The sequence below is a fragment of the Phyllostomus hastatus genome, unplaced genomic scaffold, assembly GCF_019186645.2.
Source record: "Phyllostomus hastatus isolate PE091 unplaced genomic scaffold, TTU_PhHast_1.1 phas_scaffold_585, whole genome shotgun sequence".
Classification (NCBI taxonomy): domain Eukaryota; kingdom Metazoa; phylum Chordata; class Mammalia; order Chiroptera; family Phyllostomidae; genus Phyllostomus; species Phyllostomus hastatus.
The window spans coordinates 6,931,210-6,956,990 of NW_025334037.1; the positions used below are offsets into that span (position 1 = coordinate 6,931,210).

Genomic DNA, 25,781 nt, shown 5'->3' on the forward strand with positions numbered 1-25,781 from the left:
ATACTCCACAAAACAACAAAGAGTTTTATTGGAAGTTAAATATGAAAGGAATACTATCAAAATTTATGGGATAAAAAGTAATTAGCCAGACCCAGGCTCCCATCTCTGCTTCAGCCTGAGAAAATCAAATTAGAAAACCTGAAATAGGTACAATCAGAAATCCCAGGTGAAAATTCTGACTCTGTGAATATTGTGTAACCTTTGTTAAATAATTTGACCTCTCTGAACCTCTCTTGTTTGTCTGTACAAGCAGGATTATATTCTATCAACTTTACAGGATCAAATGAGATTTTTTAAATGTTTAAGTGTTTTTTAAATATTATACATCACTATACATAAAAACAGTAAAAGAGTAAGGGAAATAAAGATGGTTTGAGGACACTCACAAAGTAAAAATTTTGCGTGAGTACTTATATAGCAGTTAACAACCTGATTCAGGGGCATTTTTTTTACCTTTACCTTTTTTTATGAAAGAAAAGGAGCAAAAATGAGCCTCCTTAAGAATGAAAAAAAGGAAATAATTATGTTTTAGTGTTTAGGTTGAGTATCTGCCACCTTTTTAAAAAGCCTAAAATATGACTGAGCAATCCAGTCCCCCACCCAATGAAGCACCAATGGAAGTATTCATACCTCAATCTGTTTGTGGTTGTAAGAGTGGCCACCACCATGTTCAAAGGTGTCCAAACTCCTGCCAAAACGGTCACTTAGGCCCTTTAGCCTTGGGTTAATTTGTGGGTGGGAAACATGACCCTTCTGTTTAGTTGCATATTCAGAAAAAAAAAAAAGACAAAACATACTGTCAGAACTCATGAAACAGAACACATATTTCTAAATCCAGGGTAATGAGCATACCAAAGAATAGAAAGTAGAAGGGTTAGGACCCAGATGCTCCTTCTTAGAAACTTGGTTACAAGATTAAACAATGATTGTACTGGTTCTTATTTCTGCCTCTGACTCAAGGCTGCACTCTATAGCACAGCCATCAAAAAAGGAGAAATAGATTAGAATTCCTATTAGCAAGGCTTCTTTTTAGATTTTACCAACTTCAGTAAATTCTAGTGTTAGTAGTGAAGAACATCAAGGTTTGAAAGAGAGGTGGGGTTGTTGCTCCTATAAGGTACAGTTTCTAAGTTCTGTTAGGCAGTCTGTAACAGTAACATCTTCAATGCTTTCTGGATAAAGCTTCTAATTATAACATTCCTCAAAGTAATGCAGAAATTCTTATTTGCAGACCCAATTGAAAATGCTCAAAATGTTGTTTTTTTATGGTAAAATATTTGCACATTTTTTTATATTTGAAGTTGTGCAGGGAATAGCAAAGAAGAAAGTAAAATGCCTAGCCAAATGCTATTCCCTAGATTATTTTAGAAAACTAGAAATAATCACAGTAAATTATAAGAATAAAATATACCTTTAAACTTTCCACTGTATTGAAATTAAAATAGATAATTATCATATTCTTTCTAATTATTTCAATTCTGAAGGTTCAACCTATACTTTAATATTATTATCTTTTTGTTAAAATAGACACTCATATTTAAAGTCAATTTCCCATTAAAATAGCAGGTGCTGGAAGGGTTTAAAGATCACCTAGCCCTACTGTAAACCCTTCGTTTTACTGTGAAGAAGATAGGTGGGAATGGTTTTTTCATTCAGCTTCTTAAACACTTTCCCATCAAGTGTAGATTTTAAGTAAGGAACACTAATCCAGAACTTGGTCAGACACCATGCCCAGACTCCCCACCTGGGATGAGGAAGAGGATGCGATGAGACACACACACACAGGTGCAATGTGTTTACATTTTAGTAAATAGCTAAAGTAACTTGTTAATAACAACCCCCTCTTCTATGAGCTGCTAGACAAAATATCCAACATCATTTTCTGTTTTGATGCTTCTATGTAAAAGCTACTTTGGCATAAGTTAAGACATGGCTGAAAACTGACAAGGAAAAAGCTAATGTAGCCAATAACAACTAGCCATGAAGAAATTATAAAACCATTAACTCACCCGATAGAGAGTATACATAGTTCTAAGTCATCATGTCATTTGTCCTTTAAAAATATTGAAACTGGCACTTTTCTATTTGCAGTATGGTAAGTACATAAGGTGTTAATCCTCCTAGGCTATGCTTAAAAAATTATTTAACATTCAGGCCATTATTTAGCATACAGCTGGTTAGCAGTTTTCCACTAAAGTACTGGCTCGTATCCCACATTTTTTTCCTCTGGCACATACCTGGAGCTGTAAAGGGCTGAGTCCAGAAGCAGCAGCAGCTGCCATTGTTGATGGAATGAACTGTACGGGGTAGTTATCACCTGTCGGAAAGAACAATGCATACAGGTTTAGACAATGCATAGGGAAGCGCAGCAGACAAGTACAAACATGGTCCTTGGATTGCCTGAGCTTCACAACATTGCTCTAAGCCCAAACATCTGCAGAAACAAAAGGCTTAGTTGGGCACGGACTTGCAGTGCTGCCTTGGAACTTTTTGTTAACAGATAGCTGGTAGGCAAACTGGCAAAACATGAATGTGATGTTAAAAAAATTAAATGTGCAATTCAAGCATGTTCACTCCATTACAAATCTTGTAATACATCATTTTTTTAAGAGTAAAAAAATATCTTCAAGCCAGGCTGACACTCAGTTCACTGAGAAAGCATTAAGGCTTTTGTATTAGAACAACAAAAAGTTTGGCTTAGTGGACAAAGCAGAGTGTTACAGTCCAAAAAAGATTATGAACTATTGACTGTCCATAACCCTAAACTTTATTTTATAAAAAATAGAAAAAAATTAAAAATGTGAATCTTATCTGCCTACATTCTGTGAAATGCCTGGTACCCCATTGGGAGTGGAAATAATTATTTTTCTGGATTAACTTCTGGATTCTAGGTGGATCCTAGCATCCTGCACACAAGGCACTTATCACTTACTTCTTGGTGATTTGATTAAATAAACGCACATTTTACATGGAATATCTGCATTAGAAGTCTGGAAAGGGTTGCACATGGCTCAGCAGAGCTCAGTGCTACATCTTACTGTGTCCCTGACTCCAGACCACTCCTAAGACGGGGGACTGAAGTATCGCCTGTGCCCTAAGAACACAGACTGTGTGCAGCAACCTGAAGAACCAAGAGAAAGTGATGTGGAGTGTATTGTGATAGTAGTGACTGAAGTCAAAATTAATACTTGCGGAAAAATTACACAATATCAGTGATTTAATGGAGTATCACTTTGGCTTCGGCTACTTATTTAAAGTCAGTGTTATGTACTATCTCTAGGCTATATTTTAATAGGCTGTTCCTCCACACATTTTTGACATTTATAATGATCATGCTGTTTTGCATGAACTTTTCCACACTGAAAGCTGAATGTAATAATGGAAAACTGGTACAGAAAGAATCACAGTAATAAAGGTAGTCAACTGGAAAGCAATAGAACTTTTTCAGCATGGACACTAATACCTGGAGCCTTCCTGAAGCCCCTGCCTCCTCGGAACTCATCCTGCCTGCCACGGGAAGTGCTGCTCAGCTGGCCCAATGTAAATGTTAAGTTGCTTTCACTTTTAACAAATTGTTAGCTTCTAATCTACACAGTCTCTTTGCATCATATCCATAATACCTCATCAGACCATTGAGCACAGTGTGTGCTTGTACACAGTCCAGTAACAATTGGCTTCTGATTGCATATGGAGCGCGGCTACAATGCATTCACTCACACTACATTGTGCGGGTCTCCTATGGAGTAATGTTCAAAATATCTGATCTTGTTTTTCCCCTTCCATGAGGTTGATTTTGGTTTGCAGTGCTACATGAGCTTTTTAAAAAAGATAACTAGGCCAAATTATTTTTTATACTAAATGACTGTCGCTTTATGCTTAAATAATTCTACTGATCTTCTTGATATTTAAACTAAATTATCTGATGAAAGAATATTCTGATCTAAGTCAAATAGTATTTCTTTGGTTGATATCTTATCAGGTTAAAAAAATCACAAAACGATGCTGAATTAATGATGCTTCAAAAATAGGGAAAAAAATCACCATTCCAACCATCAACATGGACTGCCTCCCGGAACATTTAGAGCTATTCTTTTTTAAATATCATGCATTATTCATACTAACTCTAAAACACAACCCCCACCCCCTGTAAGTTTAATACCAGTTGCTGTATTTGTACTAAAACATTTTTCATGTCAAACATATTTTAAAAAATCAAACTCTAAAAGAATTCCCCGGGGCACTCCTTTTTCATAGCTGTCATGCTTCTATGCTATGAAATAGCTGATTTTTTTTATACTTTTTGGCTTGCTAGTTAATTTATTACTATTTCTACCACACCCTGCAGTATTCTCCAGCTCACCTGCTGGCTACAAACAGCTTTCTCTCCACTGTGACAAGCATATTTTTAAGACGTTCTTAACCTTTCTGCTGGTTTGAATCTGTACTTCTAAATATAATCTTTGGAAAGCTATTTCTCCAGAACATATCATTATATATCAATACTAAAAGTAAAAATGAATACATCAGAGCAACAGAGAATAATTAGAAGATAGAGAAAAAGGAAAAGGCAAGAAAGGGAGAAGATACGGGTGAAGAAAAGAGTGGGATTAAAAGAGAAAAATATAAGAGGGAGAGGGATTTAGGGTATTGTGAAGTTTAATTTTTTTATATAATGAAGTTTTGTGCTCTCCCCCACCCCCTCTAGTTTTCTCTGTGTAAGAGTCAATCAAGAAAAAGTTCTCAGTGGCTGACTTGGCAAGAAATCAGTCAACATGTTGTAGCAATTTTTTTCAAATTTGTCTCTGGATTTGAAATGCTTACGTGAGGACCCATTCTTTTTAAATTTGTACAAAGGAAGAGGAAGCCTGTTAGAACAGGTTGGCTTTGGGCGCTGCTGTGATCTGGCTCTTGCTACCGCTGGTATAAGGAGACAACTCTGAGAGACACTTTGGGGAAGAATGTGCACTCTCTAAATCCATCTTTCCAGCCCTCTAGATTTTCCAACTGACTATTTTTACCTGAGGATTAAGAAAACAGGATTTAAAACCTACAGAAAATTTGCCTAACAGTAGTTTCATTTGTCACAATAGGTAATATTTCTTTGAAATCAAAGCAGCTCCACAGCAAGAGTGCCTGAATGACAGAAATAATATTTTTTAATTCTCAGGGAAACTGAAATGAAGTCAAAACCTATTAAGACTTAAATACAAGAGACAGGGGAGCCTGTACTGAGAAGATGGACCCATTAGACTCTGTCTACCTCCTACAGGAATATTCTCAGTTTGTGTAATTCAAGTCTGTAACTCAGTTTGTAAAAATTCCACTTAAAAAAAAAATTAAAAAATCCCATAGGTAAAATTCTGCCCATTTACTTTGATTCTTCAGAAAAACAAGGGAATGGGATGGTTGTGGTCTTCTGAGATATTCATTTCAGATACTAACCTACTGAGGAAATAATTTTAAAAGGTTGGGAAGAGTAGAGAAGATTCTCCAGTTACTGGCTCAAAGTCTCATACCTTATTTTACACCCTCCAAAAACAGAAGAAAAATACACGACACATCCCCAACTATCTCTCAGATTATTGTGTGGTGGCGTCATAGGACAGTAAATTACCTGAGTTGTCAAATAACTTACATATAGACCTCACTGTAATAAACTGTCATCGTTCTTGCTACAACATACAAATATTTTAATCACTATCACCAATACAGACTTGGACATACCACTTTACATCTTGCCTGGATGTATGTATTCAGAGTAATAAAATATTACAGTTCATCTATATCCAAAGAAATTGCCATAGTCAATCTGAACTTATCTTTGTGAGACATCACATTATACTGGAAGTTAGTAGGTAATGGGTGACACTTTTAGAATCCTAAAAAAGAACAAAACCTTCCATTTGTTCTGAGGACAACTGGACAAAAAACAATGGCAAGGGTTGTTGCACATATTCCTGAGATCACCGTGCTCTTATTTCTCCCACTAAATTCTCCTTCTCTGCTCATCAAAGAAGAGATCATGATAAGAGTCTTGATCTTAGGACTTTCCCTAAGAGTGTCTGCACTGTTTTTGGTAACTTTAAAGAAGCTAGGAATCAAGTATCAATCTTAATTTCTTCATCTATTTCATAGATGTATCTAGGACTATGACCAATATATAAAAATCCATGGAATTTGTCACAATAGCAATTAAATAAGTGAGGGTGGATGAACTGATATAAATCCACCCCCATTATAAGAAATCAAATTAAAATAATGACTCAAAGTTTATGCCTTAATGATAGTTCACCAATGATATAGATTCCATATATGTAGGAGGGACAGTTAAAATAATCTTAATCTCCATAAAACCAAGTTAGTTTACATGGGTGAACATATTTTCTTCCTAGACCTCAACATTTTTATTTAAAAATTAGAGTGCTAATCTGAAAAACCTCAGATGTTTTGTTAATTTCAAATAGATAGATTTAATCAAGTATTTGAGCACCTCCGCTTTAGTTCTGGAAGAGGTAAAAATCTAGCTTTACAACATGTCATTTGGATAACACCACACATAAATTACATTTTTTTCCACAGCAAAAAACAACCACAGAAACTAGACTTTTCTTAATGTTATACACACTTAAACCAATGGTCCCCAACCTTTTTAGCACCAGGGATTGGTTTCATGGAAGACAATTTTTCCATAGACCAGGGATGAGGGAGATAGCTTTATAGCCTGCCACCAGATGCAGCTTAACTGTCACTTGCCACTCAACGATAGAATTTCGGTATGAATCTGCAAGCAACTGATTTATTATGATCTCCATGCAGTCAAACCTCTCCGCTAATGATAATCTGTATTTGCAGCTGCTCCCCAGCACTAGCATCACCGCCTCAGCTCCACCTCAGATCATCAGGCATTACATTCTCATAAGGAGCATGCACCTTAGGTCCCCCATATGCACAGTTCACAGTAGAGTTTGTGCTCCCATGAGAATCTAATGCTATCACCACTGATCTGACAGGAGACAGAGCTCAGATGGTAATGCAAGCAATGGGGAGCTGCTGTAAATATAAATGAAGGAAATATTTTCCTGCCACTACCTCCTGCTGTGCAGCCCTGGTCCTAACAGGCCACAGACTGATGCTGCTCCATGGCCCAGGGTTCGGGGACCCCTGACTCAGGTCATGTCTGCAAAAGTGTAGAGTATCAAATCAATCAATTCTATCTCTACTAACTTCTAGATGGGAAAGCTTGGAAAAATTAAACAACTATTTAACCTTTAGGTTTTTTTTCCTCTTAATAGAATAGAAAAAAATGACACATCTTAGAATTGTTATGAAAATTAAATGAGAATATATATTACACTTATTTTACGTAAACATAAACATTTTGTTTATATAAAATTTATTATTTATATGAATATAGACAAATGGTACTCAATAAATGCTAAATGAAATAAAGGAATAAAAAAGAAGCATTAGGCCCTGGCTGGCATAGCTCAGTGGATTGAGAGTGGGCTGCGAACCCAAGTGTCGCAGGTTCGATTTGCAGTCAGGGTACATGCCTGGGTTGCAGGCCATGACCCCCAGCAACTGCATGTTGTTTCTCTCTTTCTCTATCTCCCTCCCTTCCCTCTCTAAAAATAAATAAATAAAATCTTAAAAAAAAAAGAAGCATTAGCTAACAATTGTACAACAACAAATTAGAAAATCTAGAAGAAATGGACAAATTTTTGAAAGACACAATTAGCAAACTGACTCAAGAAAAAATAGAAGATATTGACAGAACTATAACAACTAAAGAGATTGAATAAGTAATCTAAAGGCTCCCAATGAAGTCCTAGACCAGATGGTTTCATCAGTAAATTTTATTGAACATTTAAGAAAAATTAACATTAATCTTCTCAAAATCTAAAAACAGTGAAGAAGGGAAAACACTACCTAACTATTCAGTAATGAGACCAACATTACCTTGATACCAAGGCCAAATAAAGACATCGGGTGGTGGGACAGGGAGACAGACCAACATCCTACACAGGTATAGATAAAAAGATCCTCAACAAAATATTAGCATATTGAACCCAATGATATATTAAAAGTATTATTTACCATGACTAGGTAAGATTTATATCAGGAATGCAAGGGTAGTTCAACATTTTAAAAAATCAATGTAATACATCACATTTATAGAACAAAGAGGAAAAACCTCACATGATCACCTCAACTGATGCAGAAAAAGCATTTGACAAAATCTAGCACCCTTTCATAACAAAAAAGTCTCAGAAAACTATGAATAGAGGACAAGTTCATCAACATGCTAAAGGTCGCTTATGAAAAACCCAGAGTTAACATCATATGCAATGGTAAAAGGTTGAAAGCTTTCCCCCTAAGATCAGGAATAAGACAATGATACACACTTGCACTGCAATTATACAATATTGTACTGGGAGTTCTAGCCAGCAATATTAGACAAAAAGACAGGATGGTTGGATAGATGAACAGATGGAAGGAAGGAAGGAAGGAAGGAAGGAAGGAAGGAAGGAAGGAAGGAAGGAAGGAAGGAAGGAAGGAAGGAAGGAAAGAGGGGAGGAAGGGAGGGAGGGCAGGCATTCAAATTGGTAAGGAAGATATAAAAAACTGTATTTACATATGACAGGATCCTATATATAGGATACCCCCAAAATGCAGAAGAATGCTGCTAGAATTAATAAACAATTTCAGCAAAGTTTCAGGGTATAAAATCAATACTCAAAAATCAATTGTGTTTCTATATACCAGCAAAAATGATACAAAAGGAAATTAATTAATAAAACAATTCTGTTTACAATAGCATCTAAAAGAATCACATATTTAGGAATAAATCTAACCAAGGAAGCAAAGAGACTTGCACACTGAACGATAAAACATTGCTGAGATTTAAAAGACCTAAATAAATGGAAAGGCATCCATGTTCATGAACAGGAAGACTTACATTGTTAAGATATCAATGCTACCCAAAACTATGTACAGATACAGTAAAATCTCTATCAAAATTCCAACAATCTTTTTCACAGAAATGGAAAAGCCAATCCTCAAATTTACATGGAATTGCAAGAATCCCTGAAAGCTAAAACAATCTTTAAAAAGAAGAATAAAGTTGGAAGACCCATACTTCCTGTCTTCAAAATTTACTACAAAGCTACAGTAATTATACAAAACTACAGTAATATAGTACTGGCATAAGAAGAGATATATAGACCAATTAAACAGAATAAAGTGCCCAGAAATAAACCCTAACATATGTGATTAATTGATTTTTGACAAGTGTGCCAAGACCTTTCAATGGAGAAAGGACATCTTCAACAAATGGTGCTGGGAAAACTGGATACCCACATGCAAAAGAGTTTAGTTGGATCCTTACTTTACACCATATATAAAAATTAACTCGAATAAAAGACCCAAACTTAAGTACTAAAACTATGAAAATCTTAGAAGAATATGTACAGGTAAATCTGAATTTGACAATGATTTCATGAATAGGACAGCAAAAGCACAGGCAACAAAAGTAAAAATAAATTTGACTTCATCAAAATTAAAACCTTTTGTGCATCAAAGGATACTATCAAGTAAGTGAAAAAACAACCTACAGAACAGGAAAAAATATTTGCAAATCATATGTCTGATAAAGGGGTAATAATATGTAGAATATACAGAGAACTTCTGAGTCTCAACAACAACAAAAAACAAACCTCCCAATTCAAAAATGGGCAATGAAGTACTTAAACAGATATTTATCCAGGGATACAAATTCCCAATAAGCATAGGAAAAAATGCTCAAAATCATTAATCATTAGGAAAATTAAAATCAGAACTAAAATAAGGTATCACCCCACATCTACTAGGATGGCTACACATATATTTTTTTATGGAAAATAACAAGTGTGGGAGGATGTGGACAAACTGAAACTCTCTGGCATTGCTAGTGAGAATGTAAGATAGTACAGCCTCTGTGAAAAACAGTTTGGTGGTTCATCAAAAAGTTAAACATAGATCCTTGGATGGTGTGGTTCAATGGATTGAACACTGGCCTTTGAGCCAAAGGGTCACTGATTCAATGCCCAGTCAGGGCACATGCCTAGGTTGTGGGCCAGGTCCCCAGTGGGGAGCGTGTGAGAGGCAACCACACACTGATGTTTGCTCTCCTTCTCTCTCTTTCTCCCATCCCCTCTCTAAAATAAGTAAATAAAATCTTTAATTAAAAAAAAGAGTTAAACATAGAACCTGACCCAACGGTTCCACCCTTACATATATATCCATAAGAACTGAAAGTAGGAACTGGAAAAGACATTTGTACACCCATGTTCACAGCAGCATTACTCACAATAGTCCAAAGGTAGATACAACCTGAGTTTCAACCAGATGAACAAATAAACAAACAAACAAAATACATATACAAACAGATGTATATATACAGTGGGATATTATTTAGCCATAAAAAGGAAAGGATATATATATAGCATATATATTATATATGTGATAATATGAATTGAAAACAAAATCAGCCAGACACGGAAGGATAAGTATTGTATGATTCCATTTAAATGAAGTACCTAGAACAGGCAAATTCACCGAGAAAGACAGTGGAATAGAGGTAACTAGGGATTAGGAGTGGGAAATAGGGAGCATTATTGTTTAATGGCCACAGAGTTTTTTGATGATGATTAATATTTTGTATATAAATAGTGGTGATGGTTTACAAAACATTGTAAATGTATTAATATTGCTGGGTTGTACATTTACAAATGGTTAAAATGATAATTACTATAGTATTTACATTTTAACACATTTTTTTAAAAGAAGCATTAGGTATGCTGGTAAATTGCTTCTGGTTGTCAAGCCAAGGGACAGTGTATCTCAGCTGAAGGCTCAGTTTGGGGACCACATTTTTAATGGACGAGGGTATGATTTAATGTAGCTAAATTTACTCAGCTTCAGGGTCAGGTTTTATCCCCAAACGTAGTGATTTAGAATTCTGAAAGAACTTCCATACACTCTGCCAAACTTAATCTTTACTCCTACATTGAGCAGTGGATAAATCATAGCATATTTTTGCAAATGACAAAAAACATGAGGGGCAGCAAGGTTAAATATGTTCAAGTAGGAATTTAAATAATTCGTGCAAAATATTTAGCACAAAGTATTCGGTAAGCTTTAGCTATTATCATATTACAACTAGTAAGTGCATCACCTCTGGTGTATCAAATGTCCTTATTTTACAGGCAATTCCATCTTGATTGATATATATATTGGCAACTATGAAAGAGGCTCACTTTTTAAATTTTCTCAAATATAGGCACTAAAATGTATTTACCTTACCCTGGATTGCTGCACAGTTCAGTATCGTGACATAAAAGAGCAAAGCAACCAAAAGGTGGTTTATGTTTTGGACCCTGATGAGTTCCTTTCCATAAAGATGTCTCTAATTATTGAACTATTAAAAAACTTTTTTGGATTAGGGGTTAAAACTCAATAAAGCTATTTCTACAGAGATCCATCTGATAGCTGTTCCCCTAAAACTGCACAGTCCCTGGGGGCAGCATTCCTCCTCAGCAGGCCTGCGAGGGGGGAGAGCTGGCTCCATGTCCATTGCACACTGGGGCCCTGAAATGCCCAGTGCAGTGGGTCAAAGTATCTGAAGAGAAACACCCATAGCCCTAAATAGATTTGTTTAGACTGTCCTAATATGAGCCTGGAAACAGTTAACTTTGACCATGAACATTACCCCAAGGAGGACCTGGCTTTCTAGCAATCGAGACAATCATTCCATCAGCTGGTGGCATAAATTCTATGGAATTGTTTTAGCTTGTGAGAAGGTAGAAAAGAAAAAGAGAGAGCCATTTAGTTTGTAATTTATAAAGATCAAAGTAGTAGCACTTGCTCAGCCTCCTGCTTAAGGAACCAAAATATAAAGGTATGTGACCATTTCAAGGCTTTTATATGTGACAGAGCTATTCTCTCCTAAAAATTTAGTCATTGTCTAATGTATATTTCAAGTAAAATCATCATAGCTCAGTTTGGAGCAAAAACATTTTTCAAGTCCAAACTCCAGCCCAACAGTATTCTCCTCCCCCGATTCAAGTGAAGGACGAGACCACTGTGTAGATTAAGGCTCCTGAGTACGTAATTTCTCTACTAATGGTGTAAGAGCACATAATGTTAGTCCTTTTTAAGTATAATTTGTATATGCAATAAAGCCTAGATTAGCCAAAGTATTAAAGAATATAGACTTCTGGTTAATTAAGTTTTCTGATATAACCTATGGATCATTAGAAAATATTTTTTTTCAACCAGCCTTGCTAGTGATTAAAAATTGTCCTAATGTCCAAATTCATTGTCCTGCCTTAACCAAAATAAATACAATTCTGCTTCCCCAGCACACTACATTGCACTGCACAATCTCTGTCCCATGGAGGTAACTCGCTCCTGCACAGTGATGTCTCCATCTCTATGTTCTTCTCAGTGACATGCTATAATCTCATTGATGCTGTATGAGAAGGCAGTTTTTCAAAAATAGTCCAACTTCACTGACTATATAACAACATTTTTCCCCAAGAAAAATGTCATTATGTTTTAACAAAATTAGGTAAGTAACATGTTAACTATGGTGAGGACTATGTCTAACAGAAAATAAGGCCCATCCCTGATTTTGAAGTATGGAAAATTTTAAATTTAAAAAACAATGAAGTTAAATAGAGAGTTTCCACACATAGTTAATTTAAGAGTTGTAGAGATGATAAGCGCAGATTTGGGATAAACCAATAAATTTAGTTTACATCAACATTCCAAAGGGAGTCAAGATGAAGAAAGAGTTCCCAAATACTTAGGGCGATAAGAGAAGGGCTGAACCACTGCACTGGCAGAAACATATTCCGACAAAATAAACACCTGTCCTTAAAACAAATACCAATTTCATAGGAAATATGACTTGCTCTAAGAATTCCTCTCTACAAAAATCAATTTTTAGTAATTTGAATATCACAATTTTCTATCACAAGGTGTCCAAAAACCTTTAATACTAGGATTGACTTTTTTTTTTTGAGGAATTTTCACAGTCAGTCCTTAGTTAGCCAGACTCTTAACATCTCTATTTGAATCATTTGAGTTTTGACACAGACATCCCACCTTTGGTCACAAGGAACGGTATTTACGCTTCCAAATACGAAAGAGTTATCGATGGCAACAAGTAAGTAAAATAGATGTTAAAACTCACCAGGTTTGTTTCTATGCAATTTAGCAAGCTTTCTTACCAAGAATTTTAGTAAAGTGATTTATATTTTATTATTGCTTTAAGCCTATTAAAATGCCTTTGTTCACTTTATAAACCCCACACACAAAGAAACTGCTGCACTCAGATTTCTTATACTCAGATTCGGAGGTTAATATATTAAAAAGAACTTGACACAGAAATTATTAGTGAGTAGAACAAGGTCACTACTTCTGAGCTGAGGTCACTTACAAAGAATTCACAAATGAAATTAAGGTTGACTTTTATTTACTTGACTATCTCCTTACATTGGATTCCTTTGGCAACATATCTTTAAACATTTAAAGCCCTGTTTACAAGGAGGCTCTGAAAGAAGCTTCAAACCATTATGTGTCTCTAATTGAATTCCCCAGGAGTCCAGTAAACTCAGAGGAATAAAGAAAAATCATAACATTTGCTAAATCATCTCAAAACACATTTCACTGCAAGGTTATGTGACCTGTTTTTTGAGGTGGAAAGATGAATGAGAAAATACTACTGAATGCTTCATTATTTAGACTAAAATCAAAAAGAATTTTACCTATTAATAGTAAGCTAATTAAATCTGTCCAATTTTAACTTTTCTTTCAAGAGAAATCATATAACAAATAATAACATTTCATACTGTATGTGACCACTCTGCCAGAATATGAAAGCTCTCAGGGGGAGGAAAGCATCTTTAGCCAAAGACAATTATTCACAGTGAAGGTAAGAGAGAGCTTAACAAAAATTTGTAATCCCCAGGGAAAGTAGCAATTTATCTGTGAACTCAAAACAAACTCAAGTGGAAGACGAGAAAATAAAAGTTTTAGCAACCAATTAGTTTATTATCATGTCACCTTCCCAATTAACTTTCCAATTCTAATTTTACTTTTAAATAAGCTTTTATGGGTTTTTTATTCATACTTCTTTCATGTGCTCCTGTGTTTGTTTTGACTACGAAGCAAAAACATGTGGATTTTAGCATTTCCAAAAGAATGTTAAATGCCTCTCTACTTACCTGGTTTGTATGTTATTCCAGGGGGGAAGAGGAATCCCTGCTGGGCAGCAGCAGCTGCTGCCAGGGTCCGCTGGTCATGTGGAAAAATTGGGATCATGAGCGGAGGCATATGACCCTGAACCTGCTAAACAGAAGAGAGCCTATGATCAGACAGAGAGCAAATGGACGCCAAGCAGTATTTGTTTTTCACTCCTGGTGGTGTGCTGGTACCCAAACAGCCACGCACTTCTAACCTCATTCCAAATAGCTCCCTGAGAAAATTCAGGCGAAATTCACCGAATCCCTCCTCTAAAATTCCATTAGCACACCAAGAACATATCCTCATTGTGAATTTGCTTCACCCCTGCTTCCACTAAATTGTAGTAAATGGTTTTCTTTTATCTTGAGTTTTTTTTAATTTTCTATTCTTTAAAAAGAAAAAAGAAATAAGTTGCTTCTTACACCATACAGTGCTAAAAGGTTTCACCCTTTCACTGGCTGTGCATTCCATGCTTTATTTTGAAAATAATATTTAGTGTCCTTGGTCAGAAAATAATGTCTAATTGTTATGTATTCTGAAAGCTGTGTCTCCCCAGTTTAGGTATCTTATTTCAAAGCCTCACTGCATTATGTTAAACATAGAGCTCTTCAGATTTAAGGCTACTACATCTTGGCTCCCAATTAAACTAATATTCTTTGCCATACACACCTCGATGTAACATATAAATTGCCTGTCTGGCTAAGCAGTTTTACAGCTTTATGCACTACCATGTAGCTCAGTAATTATGGAGTTGTATTCAGAGAGCATTTCATAATAAATCCTACTATATCAAATTTCATTTGACCTCAATAAATGTATCAAAGAGCACAAAAATGCAAAATAGAAAATCTTCACTCTCTATATCAGTATTTGTATTCCATATACAGAAAATAAGAGCTATGACAGAATCATGCCGGTGGAAATCACATTTTAATTTCCTAGCTCCCTTCTCCGCTCCGCACATACCACCCTGATTCCAGGAGAGCATCACAGGAAGGTTTTGTCCTGGCTATTAGGACCTGTAGGTCGAACCACAGGACTTTTGTTATTTAAAGATCAAAATTAGGGTGTATTCACAGAAATGATCTTTTAGTTCAAACTGGGTTTTTGGCCTCTCTACTAGCATAAAAGGGCTACATACATTACATTCTATTTAAGATACAAACCTTTACCAGTAATTCTACCAATCCCAAACCCTTCCCCCATTTAAATTCCTAAATCTTCTCTTTAGGCAAAATTCCATATACTGGCTGGTGGCCCTGTTGAAACAGCACTGACTTGCCTTGTCCTGTCCCTTTCCCCCCACAGCCAGGGACATAGTGCAAAACGCCTCTGTGTAGGTCTAAGAGGTTTCATTTACCAACAGTTTTTCTCCAGGGAAAGCCCTAAGATGCGGGTTAATAAAGGGCAAGCAAAAAATAAACACTTTACAGTATTTTTCTGAATTCATTTCTCAGGAAAATCAACTTATAATAAAAAGGTCTTTGTGCAATTACTACCTTGCCAGTGGGGCGTGAAAGAAACTAGCTTTGGGCAGCTATTTCTTCCATTTTAGCTGAGGTAAGCCCAAGTTTTGTACTTTAGAGTACAAACTTAGCCTGCTTCAATTGAAGCTGATCCCCTAGTGCCCAGGTCTTGCCTTTAACCCTGAACAAAAGGACTAGGTTTGCGTTTCAACCCCAGCTTACTGTGACCTGATGCAAATCTGAGATGTCAAAAATGAGGGCACTGCTCTGTGTCAGAAAATAAAACAGTATTTTTTTGTGGGTGACTACTGTTCAGTGCAAAAGAATATCAAAGGAAACCATTTCATTTACTTCTGGAAATATGGTCCTACCATGGACCTTGAACACGGCACAGATACTTCAAACTCTAAAAATAGGGAACAAGAAAGTGAGAAGTCTAGGTATCATATTTATATACCCTCTCCTTCTTTCATTTAGCAAACATTTATTAAGTTGCTATAATGTGTTATGGATCTTGAGAAGTAGCTGGAAAAAATGGCGGCTATTTAGCATGGGATAGAGAAGATATGCTATCCTCAAATATTTGAGGGAATAGTATATGAAAGATGAACCAGATTAACTGTGAGTAGTTAAAAAAGGCAGAACTGAACTCAAAAGAGAGAGGGAGGAGAGAGAAAGATTGGGGGCATAGGCAAATTTAATGCAAAGATGAATTTTCTAATGATGATTTATTTAACAATCACTGATTAAAGAGGGGGTGTGTGCCATTTCCCTAGAGGTGGTCAAGTAAAGGTTGTATATCTACATATTAGAAGTTCTTGAAAAGATATACATTAAAAACCCTAATTAGATAATAACCTATAGAGCTTTTTCAACTTTATACTTCTATGATTGTTTAAAAGTCAACATTAGTAAGATAATGTGATATAGTCATTCTTTTATTCATTCAACACATATGTATCCAGAATCTACTGTCACTACAGAGGCTTTGCTGTCAAAGAAGCTGAACTTAAATCTATACATTGTCATTCTGTTGGCTGTGTGATCTTGGACAGTTACTTAACCTTTCTGAGACTACTCTGTCATGTAAAAAGAAAAGCTAATGACACTACCTTGCATGGCTATTGTGAGAATTAAGCAGACAAGGAGAGTGACGCTTGCAGCACAGTGACTGGCATGTTCTAGGCCCTCAGTACATGTTAAGTCTTTGCTCATTTTTTTGTATAGTTTGAATATTCAGTACTAGAAAATTATCAAGTTACCGACAAAAGAAGAAACAGTGGATCTTACCCATAACTCTAATTCAAAAAAGAAAACATGAGCCAACTAAACAATTCAGTTTGGCAGGCAGAGGCTTGTCATGTTCTTCGCAGACACTGAGCCTCACAGAGCATTATCCCATCCCCAGTATCTAGAAAACTATGAAAAAGAAGAGGTGGGACGACAGCGATCATTTGAAGATGTAACTTGGGATTTTTAGTGTTATTCATTAAGCAGCATCTTAGAATGGAAACAATTTTATTTTTATATTGGTGCCCAGGCTCTTCAGATCAGAAAGGGATCAGTGGTAATTAGGCATCAGATCTTAATTTTTGAATCTTGGTGTTGAAAGCTATTTCCTTTGTAATCAGCTATGTACATGAGATAACTAAGTAGACTGTCTAAGGTCATTTTTAATGGCAAAAAGCGGTAGGTGTTTCATATTAACATAAGTATAATAATTTAGGGAAGTTCCTTTCTGTCCATCACCATCTATAAGGCAGGATATGTTAGAAATTCTCAATGCTATTATCTCAGAGGCAGTTTCAGTAAATTGAAGGTCAAAGTAAGTGAGGAGTGGGGTGGAAGGCATAGTGAAGGCAGTAGTAATGATAGACTCAGAGGTGGAGCGGAGTTTACAGTTGATCTAACCCACTAGTTCTCCCAGTGTGGTCCCTGACCAGCAGCAGCACCAGCAGCAGCCCCAGCAACACCTGAGAACTTGAACAAAGCTAATTATGGGGTTCCACCCCAGACCTGCGAATCAGAAACTCTGGGGTTGGGTCCAACTACCTAAAATTTAGATTAAAATAATCCAAAGCAGTGATGTTCAAACTTTAATGTGCGTTAGAATCTGGATGGCTTATTAAAACAAAGATTGCTCAACCCTACCCTCAGAGTCTCTGAATCTGTAGATTTGAGGGAGGGGCCTGGAAGTATATTTTTCTAACAAGTATCCAGGTGAAGGTGGTATTGATGATCCAGGGACCGCTCTTTGAGAAACACTAACTTAAATCAAACCTCACAAATTACGCATGGAAACAGGTGGCTACAGAAGGCAAAAGCATGAGGTCACACTGCTTATGACAGAGCTGGATCTAAAGTCCCAAACCACTAATTACCCTGTTGAGGGCTTTTTCCATTATGTCACATGGACTTTAGTGACAGGGAATAAAAGAGGAGAGGGGGAAATCACATGCGTACATGCTTTTGGTAGAGAAAATCTGGAGTTCTGCAACTAAAAATAATTTTATGTTTCAGAGGTGTATTGTTGGAGGCAGCTTGTGAGTATGGCTATTATACTGTTTAGATTCAGGTTCTTTCATCTTCCCTCCCATTTTATACCCAGAACAATTTGATCTTAAACCTATTGTTACTGATTCCAATTATTCATCATAATACTTTCATGAGCAATGATAATTTAGTTTGGAAAGATAAAATTGTCCTTAACTTATTTCAAGTAAAAGAATGATATGAAAATTCAAAAAGCCCTTTACTAAACACAAGCCAAAGTATCTGGTAGCCAATTAGAATCTAGGCTGAGGGATGATGAAAAGCTCCTTTCTAGTGCTCCTTACCAAAATAATAATAGTGATAACGATGATGATGATAATACTCACAGCAGCTAGTATTTTCCAGTGTTTCCTATACGCCAGGCACTGGGAAAGTGATTTACATGCTTTATCTCATTTAATCCTCAAAATTCTAGGGTGTACTAACTGTTACTATTGTCATTCATTTAATGGGAAAGACAAAACCAGGACAGGGTAAGTAATTTGGTCAATTAAAAAGTGGTGGAGGCAGGATTGAAGTCCAGGTAAATCAGGCTCAAAGTCTATAAACTATTACTATATTATATTAAGCATAAAGTCATCTTTTGCTAAGCAGACCTAAATGAGGTAAGGAATATAATTCTTTGTGATAACAATTATATGGCTGAAGGTTTTTACAAATATAATTGTAAATTTACATGAAGTTGTAATAAATAATACACAGGAATCCAATGTACCCTCTACCCTGTTTCCTCCAACAGAAGCATTTTGAAAAACTAGAGTGCAATATCAAAACTAGGATATCAACATTAATACAATCCAACAATCTTATCCAGATTTCCCCAGTTTGATACTAGTTTAAAAGAATTATGTCTTAAAAATTAACAAGGGTAATGGAAGTCTACCACCTATATAGAAACCACCACAGCACCACTCACCAGCGGAAACAGAGTCACGTGCTGCAGTGCAACATTTTGGTCAATGACAAACTGCGTATACGACAGCAGTCCTGTAAGATTATAATAGAGCTGAAAACTTCCTAATCGCCTAGTGATGTCATAGCCATTGCAATGTTAGAGCAATTAATTATTCACGTGTATGTAATGCTGGTGTAAACAAATCTATTGTGCTGCTAGTTATCTAAAGTATAGCACATACAATTACTGTCGTAGGCTATACCATCTAGGTTTGTGTAACTGTGTTCTATAATGTTTGTGCAACAACCAAATCTTCAAACAATGCATTTCTCAGAATGTAGCCCTGCTGTTAAGAGGTTCTTGACTGTAATATAAGTGGAAAGTATGAATTAAAGCAACAATTTCCTCCTTTCATAGCTTTCCATTTATTGTACTTCCTAGAAGATTATTGGTTGAAGGTGGGACAGAAATAGAAAGCAAGGGCAAATTAAGGGGGAGAGATAAGAAGGCTCCATGGCCACACAAGAACATACAAGCACCCAACATACTTTCCTCCTATGGAAGCTGTGAATTAAGTCCACTGCATTGAGTGTCAGTGCTTAGGGCAGATAAAGAATTCTGAAGATACAGAAAATCCCCACCCTGGTGTGAAGAATGTAAGCCTGCCTTTCCTCTTCCTTCCCATCATCCTATTTTCCATGTGGTGACATACCAGGAAAGGCAGTCACACTGGAAACAGCAACTTCCAAAAACATTTTACTAAAGAATAAAAAATAGCCCTGGCTGGCGTAGCTCAGTGGATTGAACGCGGGCTGCGAACCCAAGTGTCGCAGGTTGGATTCCCAGCCAAGGCACATGCCAGGGTTGCAGGCCATGGCCCCCAGCAACCACACATTGATGTTTCTCTTTCTCTCTCTCTCTTTCTCCCTCCCTTCCCTCTCTAAAAATAAATAAATCTTTAAAAAAAAGAATAAAAAATAATAGACTCCTCCTCACTGCATCAAAGAATGACCAGTCTCCACATGTATTTTCTAAGAAGTTATCAAAATTTCAAATAGCATCCTTTTTTGCTTGAAAGTATAGCTTTCCCTCAGCACAAATTCAAAGATACTATTAAAAAAGGGGGAATAAAACTGATTTTGTTAAAACAAAAAGTAAAACTTGATGTGACCAAAAGTATATCTCTGAGTATGAAACTGCATTACTTTTATTGCTTTGGGGGTCAGCACTAACTGGCTAGATATGTAACCTGAATGACTAATGGAAAACCAGGAACCCACCATAGATGAAGCTCAGTCAGTGCTTCATGAAAAAAACACACTGCATGCCCCAAACCAAAACTGCCCATTAATCCTAAATTTCCAGTCCCTCACCAAAGCAGCTCTTTAGGAATGGGTAGAGAACATATTCTTGATCAAAAAGGGTACATACCCAAGAATTTTAATTGCTTGGTGTTCCTCACATTGTTCAGACAATCAAGACAGCGGCAGATACATGGGAAACACTTAGGTTCTGTCTCTTCCTATTTCTAAAACGGCATTGTTGCATCAACACTCATCCCCTTTGTTTTCTCTGCACTAAGTTGTTGATGATGCCATTTTTTTGCCATCTGCCCCAGAGCTTCATTAAAGATACATGAATGGGCTAACTGGCCCGATATCTTGTGAGGAACAGGTGCTATTGTTTGTCCCTGAAGACTTGCACTAAAGATATGACTCAGAATACTTGAGAAAGAGCATCTGCAGCAGTCAGTCAGAGAGTGACTTGGCAGAGACCTGGCTACGTGCTAATATGCAAACAGAGTGACACTCAGGGGGACTCATTTTCTCTTTCATGAAGATTATTTAACTTTTTTAGTGACGGGAAACAAGAATTTGTGTGGAAAAATCATAGGAATATTAATGTCTGTTACTGATTAAAGACAGTGAGCAAATGATCTTTTTAATGCTTTATTTCTAGAAAATCATTCCTCATGTGGTTTAATTGGAGAAAGCTTCTTTAATCTGTCAGAAGAAATGTATCCAATGTTTATAAATCATGACAGAGGGAGGGAAATACAGAGATACAAAATAGAGACTGAGAAAGAGCAATCAGAGGAAGAAGCGGGGTATACAACAGAAAGACTGGGAGGAGAGGGGAATTTCTTTAAAGGCCATATTCTTTATTGCAAAGAATACCTGAGTCGTTGTATAAAGTGTTATCGCTGTAAAAGCTGCTGTTTCTATAGTGAAAGAAATAAACACCCCAGAAATCTTACATTAAAAGCCTTCAAGGTCAGCGAGGTGTCTTCTTACTGTTAAAAAGTGCGTACTGAACCCTATACGGACATCAGTTAATTCTGGAGAGTTAGGAGAAGAAAGGGTCTCACTTGATAGAATAAATAGTGGCTTAATACAAACCCTTTTAGTTTTGAACCTTTTTTTTGTTGTCAAAACCTGTCTAAAATGTTAACACTCTGTTTTGGTCTGCCTTAGAAAGCACAATGAAATTGGTCAACACATTGAACTTCTCTTGGCTGACCTGTCTTAAGTACACAAAGGAGCTTTATATATCTAAGTATTCCACAATTGTTTCAATTCATTAATCTCTCCCAAGGTAAATTAAGTGCCCTGAATGGCCTGTGCCATTTACATTTCTGTATACCCTACTGCTCATATCACAGGGCTAAGAATAGCGTAGGCATTTTGTGCCAACTGATCGATGTGAGAACCATCTAGGACCCAAGAACCAGTTTTCCGAGCACCAGTGTCCATAGGGTAGTATTGTTAAGCAACTGCAAAAGGTATAGAACTGTAGTTGTTTTCACTCCAGAAAAGCATAAGGAAAGCTTTTAAGTACATTTTGATAACACCTTGTTTGCTTTTCATTTGTCTTATTTAGCAAACCTCTGGCTGCCACAGCTAATGGAGGATAGCAAATTCCTGCTTCCTGGAGAACCTAGCTCTAGCAGGAGAAATTTCAAACTGAAATTTCATCAGGAACAATTCTGGGACACAAACTGTTTAGAGTATTTGAGAACAGAGTCCCATCTTCCCAGATGTTTCCACAAAACAGCCAATAAATATACATAGTACAAATAATGTGACTGCATCCAGAAGAGGATCCTGCTTTCTTTGGTTTTGTCTGTTGATGACATGATTTTCGCTCTCCTTCTCTCTCCTTCTCTCTCTCTCTCCCCCACCTTCCCTCCCTCATTCTCCACCACCCTGAACAAGGATAATGTACCACTTTGTTACCATTGTTATTATTCATCTTTAATATGCAATTTCTTTCTAGAACTTGTGTACTACTGCCACCCCTCTTTTCAAGATCTTCACTAAAGGGTCAAGAAAACCCCTGAAAACATAGAACGAACTCAACATATTACAGTTTAAAGGCATCATTTTAAAAACTCAGGCTTTAATCTTTCAAAGTCATATGCTTTAGTTTGAATGTTAATGAAGAGCTAACTTTAGACTTACGATATATTTTTTCTATATGTATATTATACATCAATAAGAAAGTTAACTTTTTAATTCTCAGCTGAAGATATGTTTATTAATTTTAGGGGGGAGAGAGAGAGAAACATTGATGTCAGAGAGAAGCATCATTCAGCTGCCTCTTGTATGTGCTCCAACTGGGGATCAAACCCACAACCTAGGTATGTACCTTGAAAATCTACTCCACAGGCTAGCACTTTCCAGCTTCCTTCCTAGGTTACACAGAAGAGAAATGATCATCGAGAGTAAGAACACAATGATTTCATCTGTTAGATTAGCAGCACATATTTTAAAAATCTTTAGGTATCTATTCAGAGAGAAACGTTAGCCCTGAAAGAGCCAATCCTGACTTTTGGGTTAATCCCTTTTTTTAATATTCCCAGCATACTGGATACACTCACTCTATCTGCATTTTCTAAAATGGGCAAATATCTTATTAATCTACCATGATCATTAGTAATCAAACATCACTATACTATCTCTCATTCATTTGTACATGATTAAATATTGAATTTTCAAAGAAAATAACATGGATTTAGCACTAACATAATCATACTTCCTAGTATCTCTTACTTATTTGTCCCCTAACTCCCTGAAATAAAGTGCTCCACTCATATAAAATGACCTCTTAGGCTCCCAAGAAACCGTTACCACCTGAGAGAAGTCAACAGTGCCTGTCTTCATTCAAGTATTCAAGTGCCATTTACTGAGCACCAAGTACTATCTGCTTGGTGCCATACTAGGCACCAGAAATGTAAAGACACCTTAAAAAAGCCCATTGCCTTATTTTATCAGGTAGTGGTGTTAGATTTGTTTTCACTTACATAGTGGTATAAATCATTCAGTTTGTCAGCTTACTTTGGAGTAGGGTCAACAGAGAAAGGGAAGATTTGCTAAAAGAAACTAAATTACAACAAAAAAAAATTTTAAGTGTCTTTTCACAGTCTTCCTATGGTCTACAACCCTGAAAAATTTTGAGAGTATTTATGAGGACAAAAGTCAGATTACTTTATAAAATAAATGACAAATGTTAATTAAATGTGGGTAAATTATCTGACTATGTTTTAAGAAACTCTCACCAGGAGGGAGGTAGAATATCCTGGCCATAGAGAAATTAATAAAACATGTTATGCAAAAGTAAAATTTATGATTCATTTGGAATTAGATATCTACCACCTTTCCAATCCATACAAATGCATAATCTTGTCAATTAAATATTATTGTTAAGGTCTAGTAGTATGTTAAAATCACTTTAAAGTGCAACTAAGGAAAATTCATGTGTGTTTATTACTCCTTAAGGATCTATTAGTGGGTATTTTATTCAGATTCGTGCTGTAAAATCTGCATAAACTCAGCATATTGTTATCCCCATGTGTGCATTTGTTTGGTTAAAGCAGAACAGCAAATCTCAATTTTTGCAACTTCTGGAAAAGTCAAGAGAACTAAAACAGTCTTAATTTTAATCAGATACAAACAGTTATCACCACAGAAGTGAAAAGTTGACTATTATGCAAATAGTCACAGTTAGTGGTCACCAGGCCATCACAGAAGACTGAGCTAGTCAATTACTTTAGATATTTCCAAAGACTAGTGAAGATGAATGTTTCTTATTCTATCCTGTCTTATTTCCACAGAAGTATGAAATATATTAGAGACTAATGATTGTTGTCCTCAAATGAAAATCCCATTACATACACAATGATCAAAGTGTTTTGCCAAGATGAAAATTAATTGTTTTTAATTTTGTATGAACGCCATATAAATATGGTAACATTTGTGAAGAATGTAGAATTCCTTTCTTTGTAACAACCAAATTCAGATATAAACCTTTCATAAACTTTTGACCTGTAATGAAGGCAATCTGGCTTTTACCCCTGAAGTATTTTACGCAAGCTTATTCTGTTAGCAATGACCAGAATTCAATTATTAAATCCCTCCTCCAGAAATGCAGGTTTACATCTCTGACTACCCGTCTTGTTAAAATTATGTGCAAGCAACTTAAAGGCAGGGACTTTGTACCTCCCCAGGGCTTCGTAAAAGTCTCTCTTACACAGAGTAGGGACTCAACAAATATTTGTTACGTAAATACGTTAAAGAATTTTTATCCTATGTTGTTTAAAAATTAAGCCACAACAACTCTGATTATTTTGTTTGAAGGTCTTCTGAATCAATTTGAAGTATTTTTGTCATTTACAGTTTTTAGTGTGAAGCAACAGAAATAAATATCTCCTCCAAAATACTTCATCAGAGTGATCTTTTCTTTTGGTATGCCACAGTTCTGACTTTGAAGTCTACTAGTTAGTATAAAAATTCAAAAATTAACTGTACTCATTTATTTGAAGATAATTTTTTTAGATTTTATTTATTTATTTTTAGACAGAGGGGAAGAGAGGGAGAAAGAGAGGGAGAGAAACATCAATGAGTGGTTGCCTCTTGTGCACCTGCCACTGGGGACCTGGCCTGCAACCCAGGCATGTACCCTGACTGGGAATCAAACCAGCAGCCCTTTGGTTCGCAGGCCAGCACTCAATCTACTGAGCCATACAAGCCAGGGAAAATTTGAAGATAATTTTTAATGATTGAGCTCTCCTAGTATATCTATTGAAATTCTTCTATAGTATAATTTAGAGAGGCGTGTAAGCTTTAATAATTTCATCATAAACACTAGTAATCCTTACTGACAGAAAATGATAACCTAGTCACACCAAAGAGCCCCAAAAATACAGTTTTCCAAAATTATAATAAAATATTTGTTAGGCTGGTAGTGCAATATAGAATGAATGTAGAAAAACATATAAGCATTAGCTAATGTGAAGAGCAGAAGTAGTTTCATCTTAAGCTAGAAGGCTCAAGAAACCTCCTGTGGGAACTCTGACTCAAACCTAAGATGTCCAAGATATTGATGGCTGGGGCTCAGCCATGGCAAGTTGACCCTCCCTGGAAGCATCAGTGAGAGGTGGTGTCTGTATTTGTGATTGAGGGAGAGGAGAAGCAGAGAGATAAAATAAGGAGACCTTTATAAGGGTGAATCAGTAAAGGCATATATAGTGGCTATTGCCACAAAAAAGTTTTTACTCTTTATCACACTCTAGTATTTTT

General features: G+C 36.2%; 1 protein-coding gene across 5 annotated transcripts in view; it reads right to left on the reverse strand.

The window, feature by feature from the left end:
• SOX6 (SRY-box transcription factor 6) overlaps window positions 1-25,781 on the reverse strand; it is a 607,033-nt gene that overhangs the window by 114,267 nt on the left and 466,985 nt on the right. For 2 of the 5 annotated variants that reach the window (XM_045825238.1, XM_045825237.1), the window contains exons 9-11: window positions 14,271-14,391; window positions 2,238-2,317; window positions 631-753 (exon numbers count right to left, since the gene is read on the reverse strand). In XM_045825238.1, the coding sequence (XP_045681194.1) occupies window positions 631-753; window positions 2,238-2,317; window positions 14,271-14,391 (324 nt within the window). Of the gene's footprint in view, window positions 1-630; window positions 754-2,237; window positions 2,318-14,270; window positions 14,395-25,781 lie in introns of all 5 variants that reach the window. The other 3 variants (XM_045825235.1, XM_045825240.1, XM_045825239.1) reach the window with 3 other exon arrangements.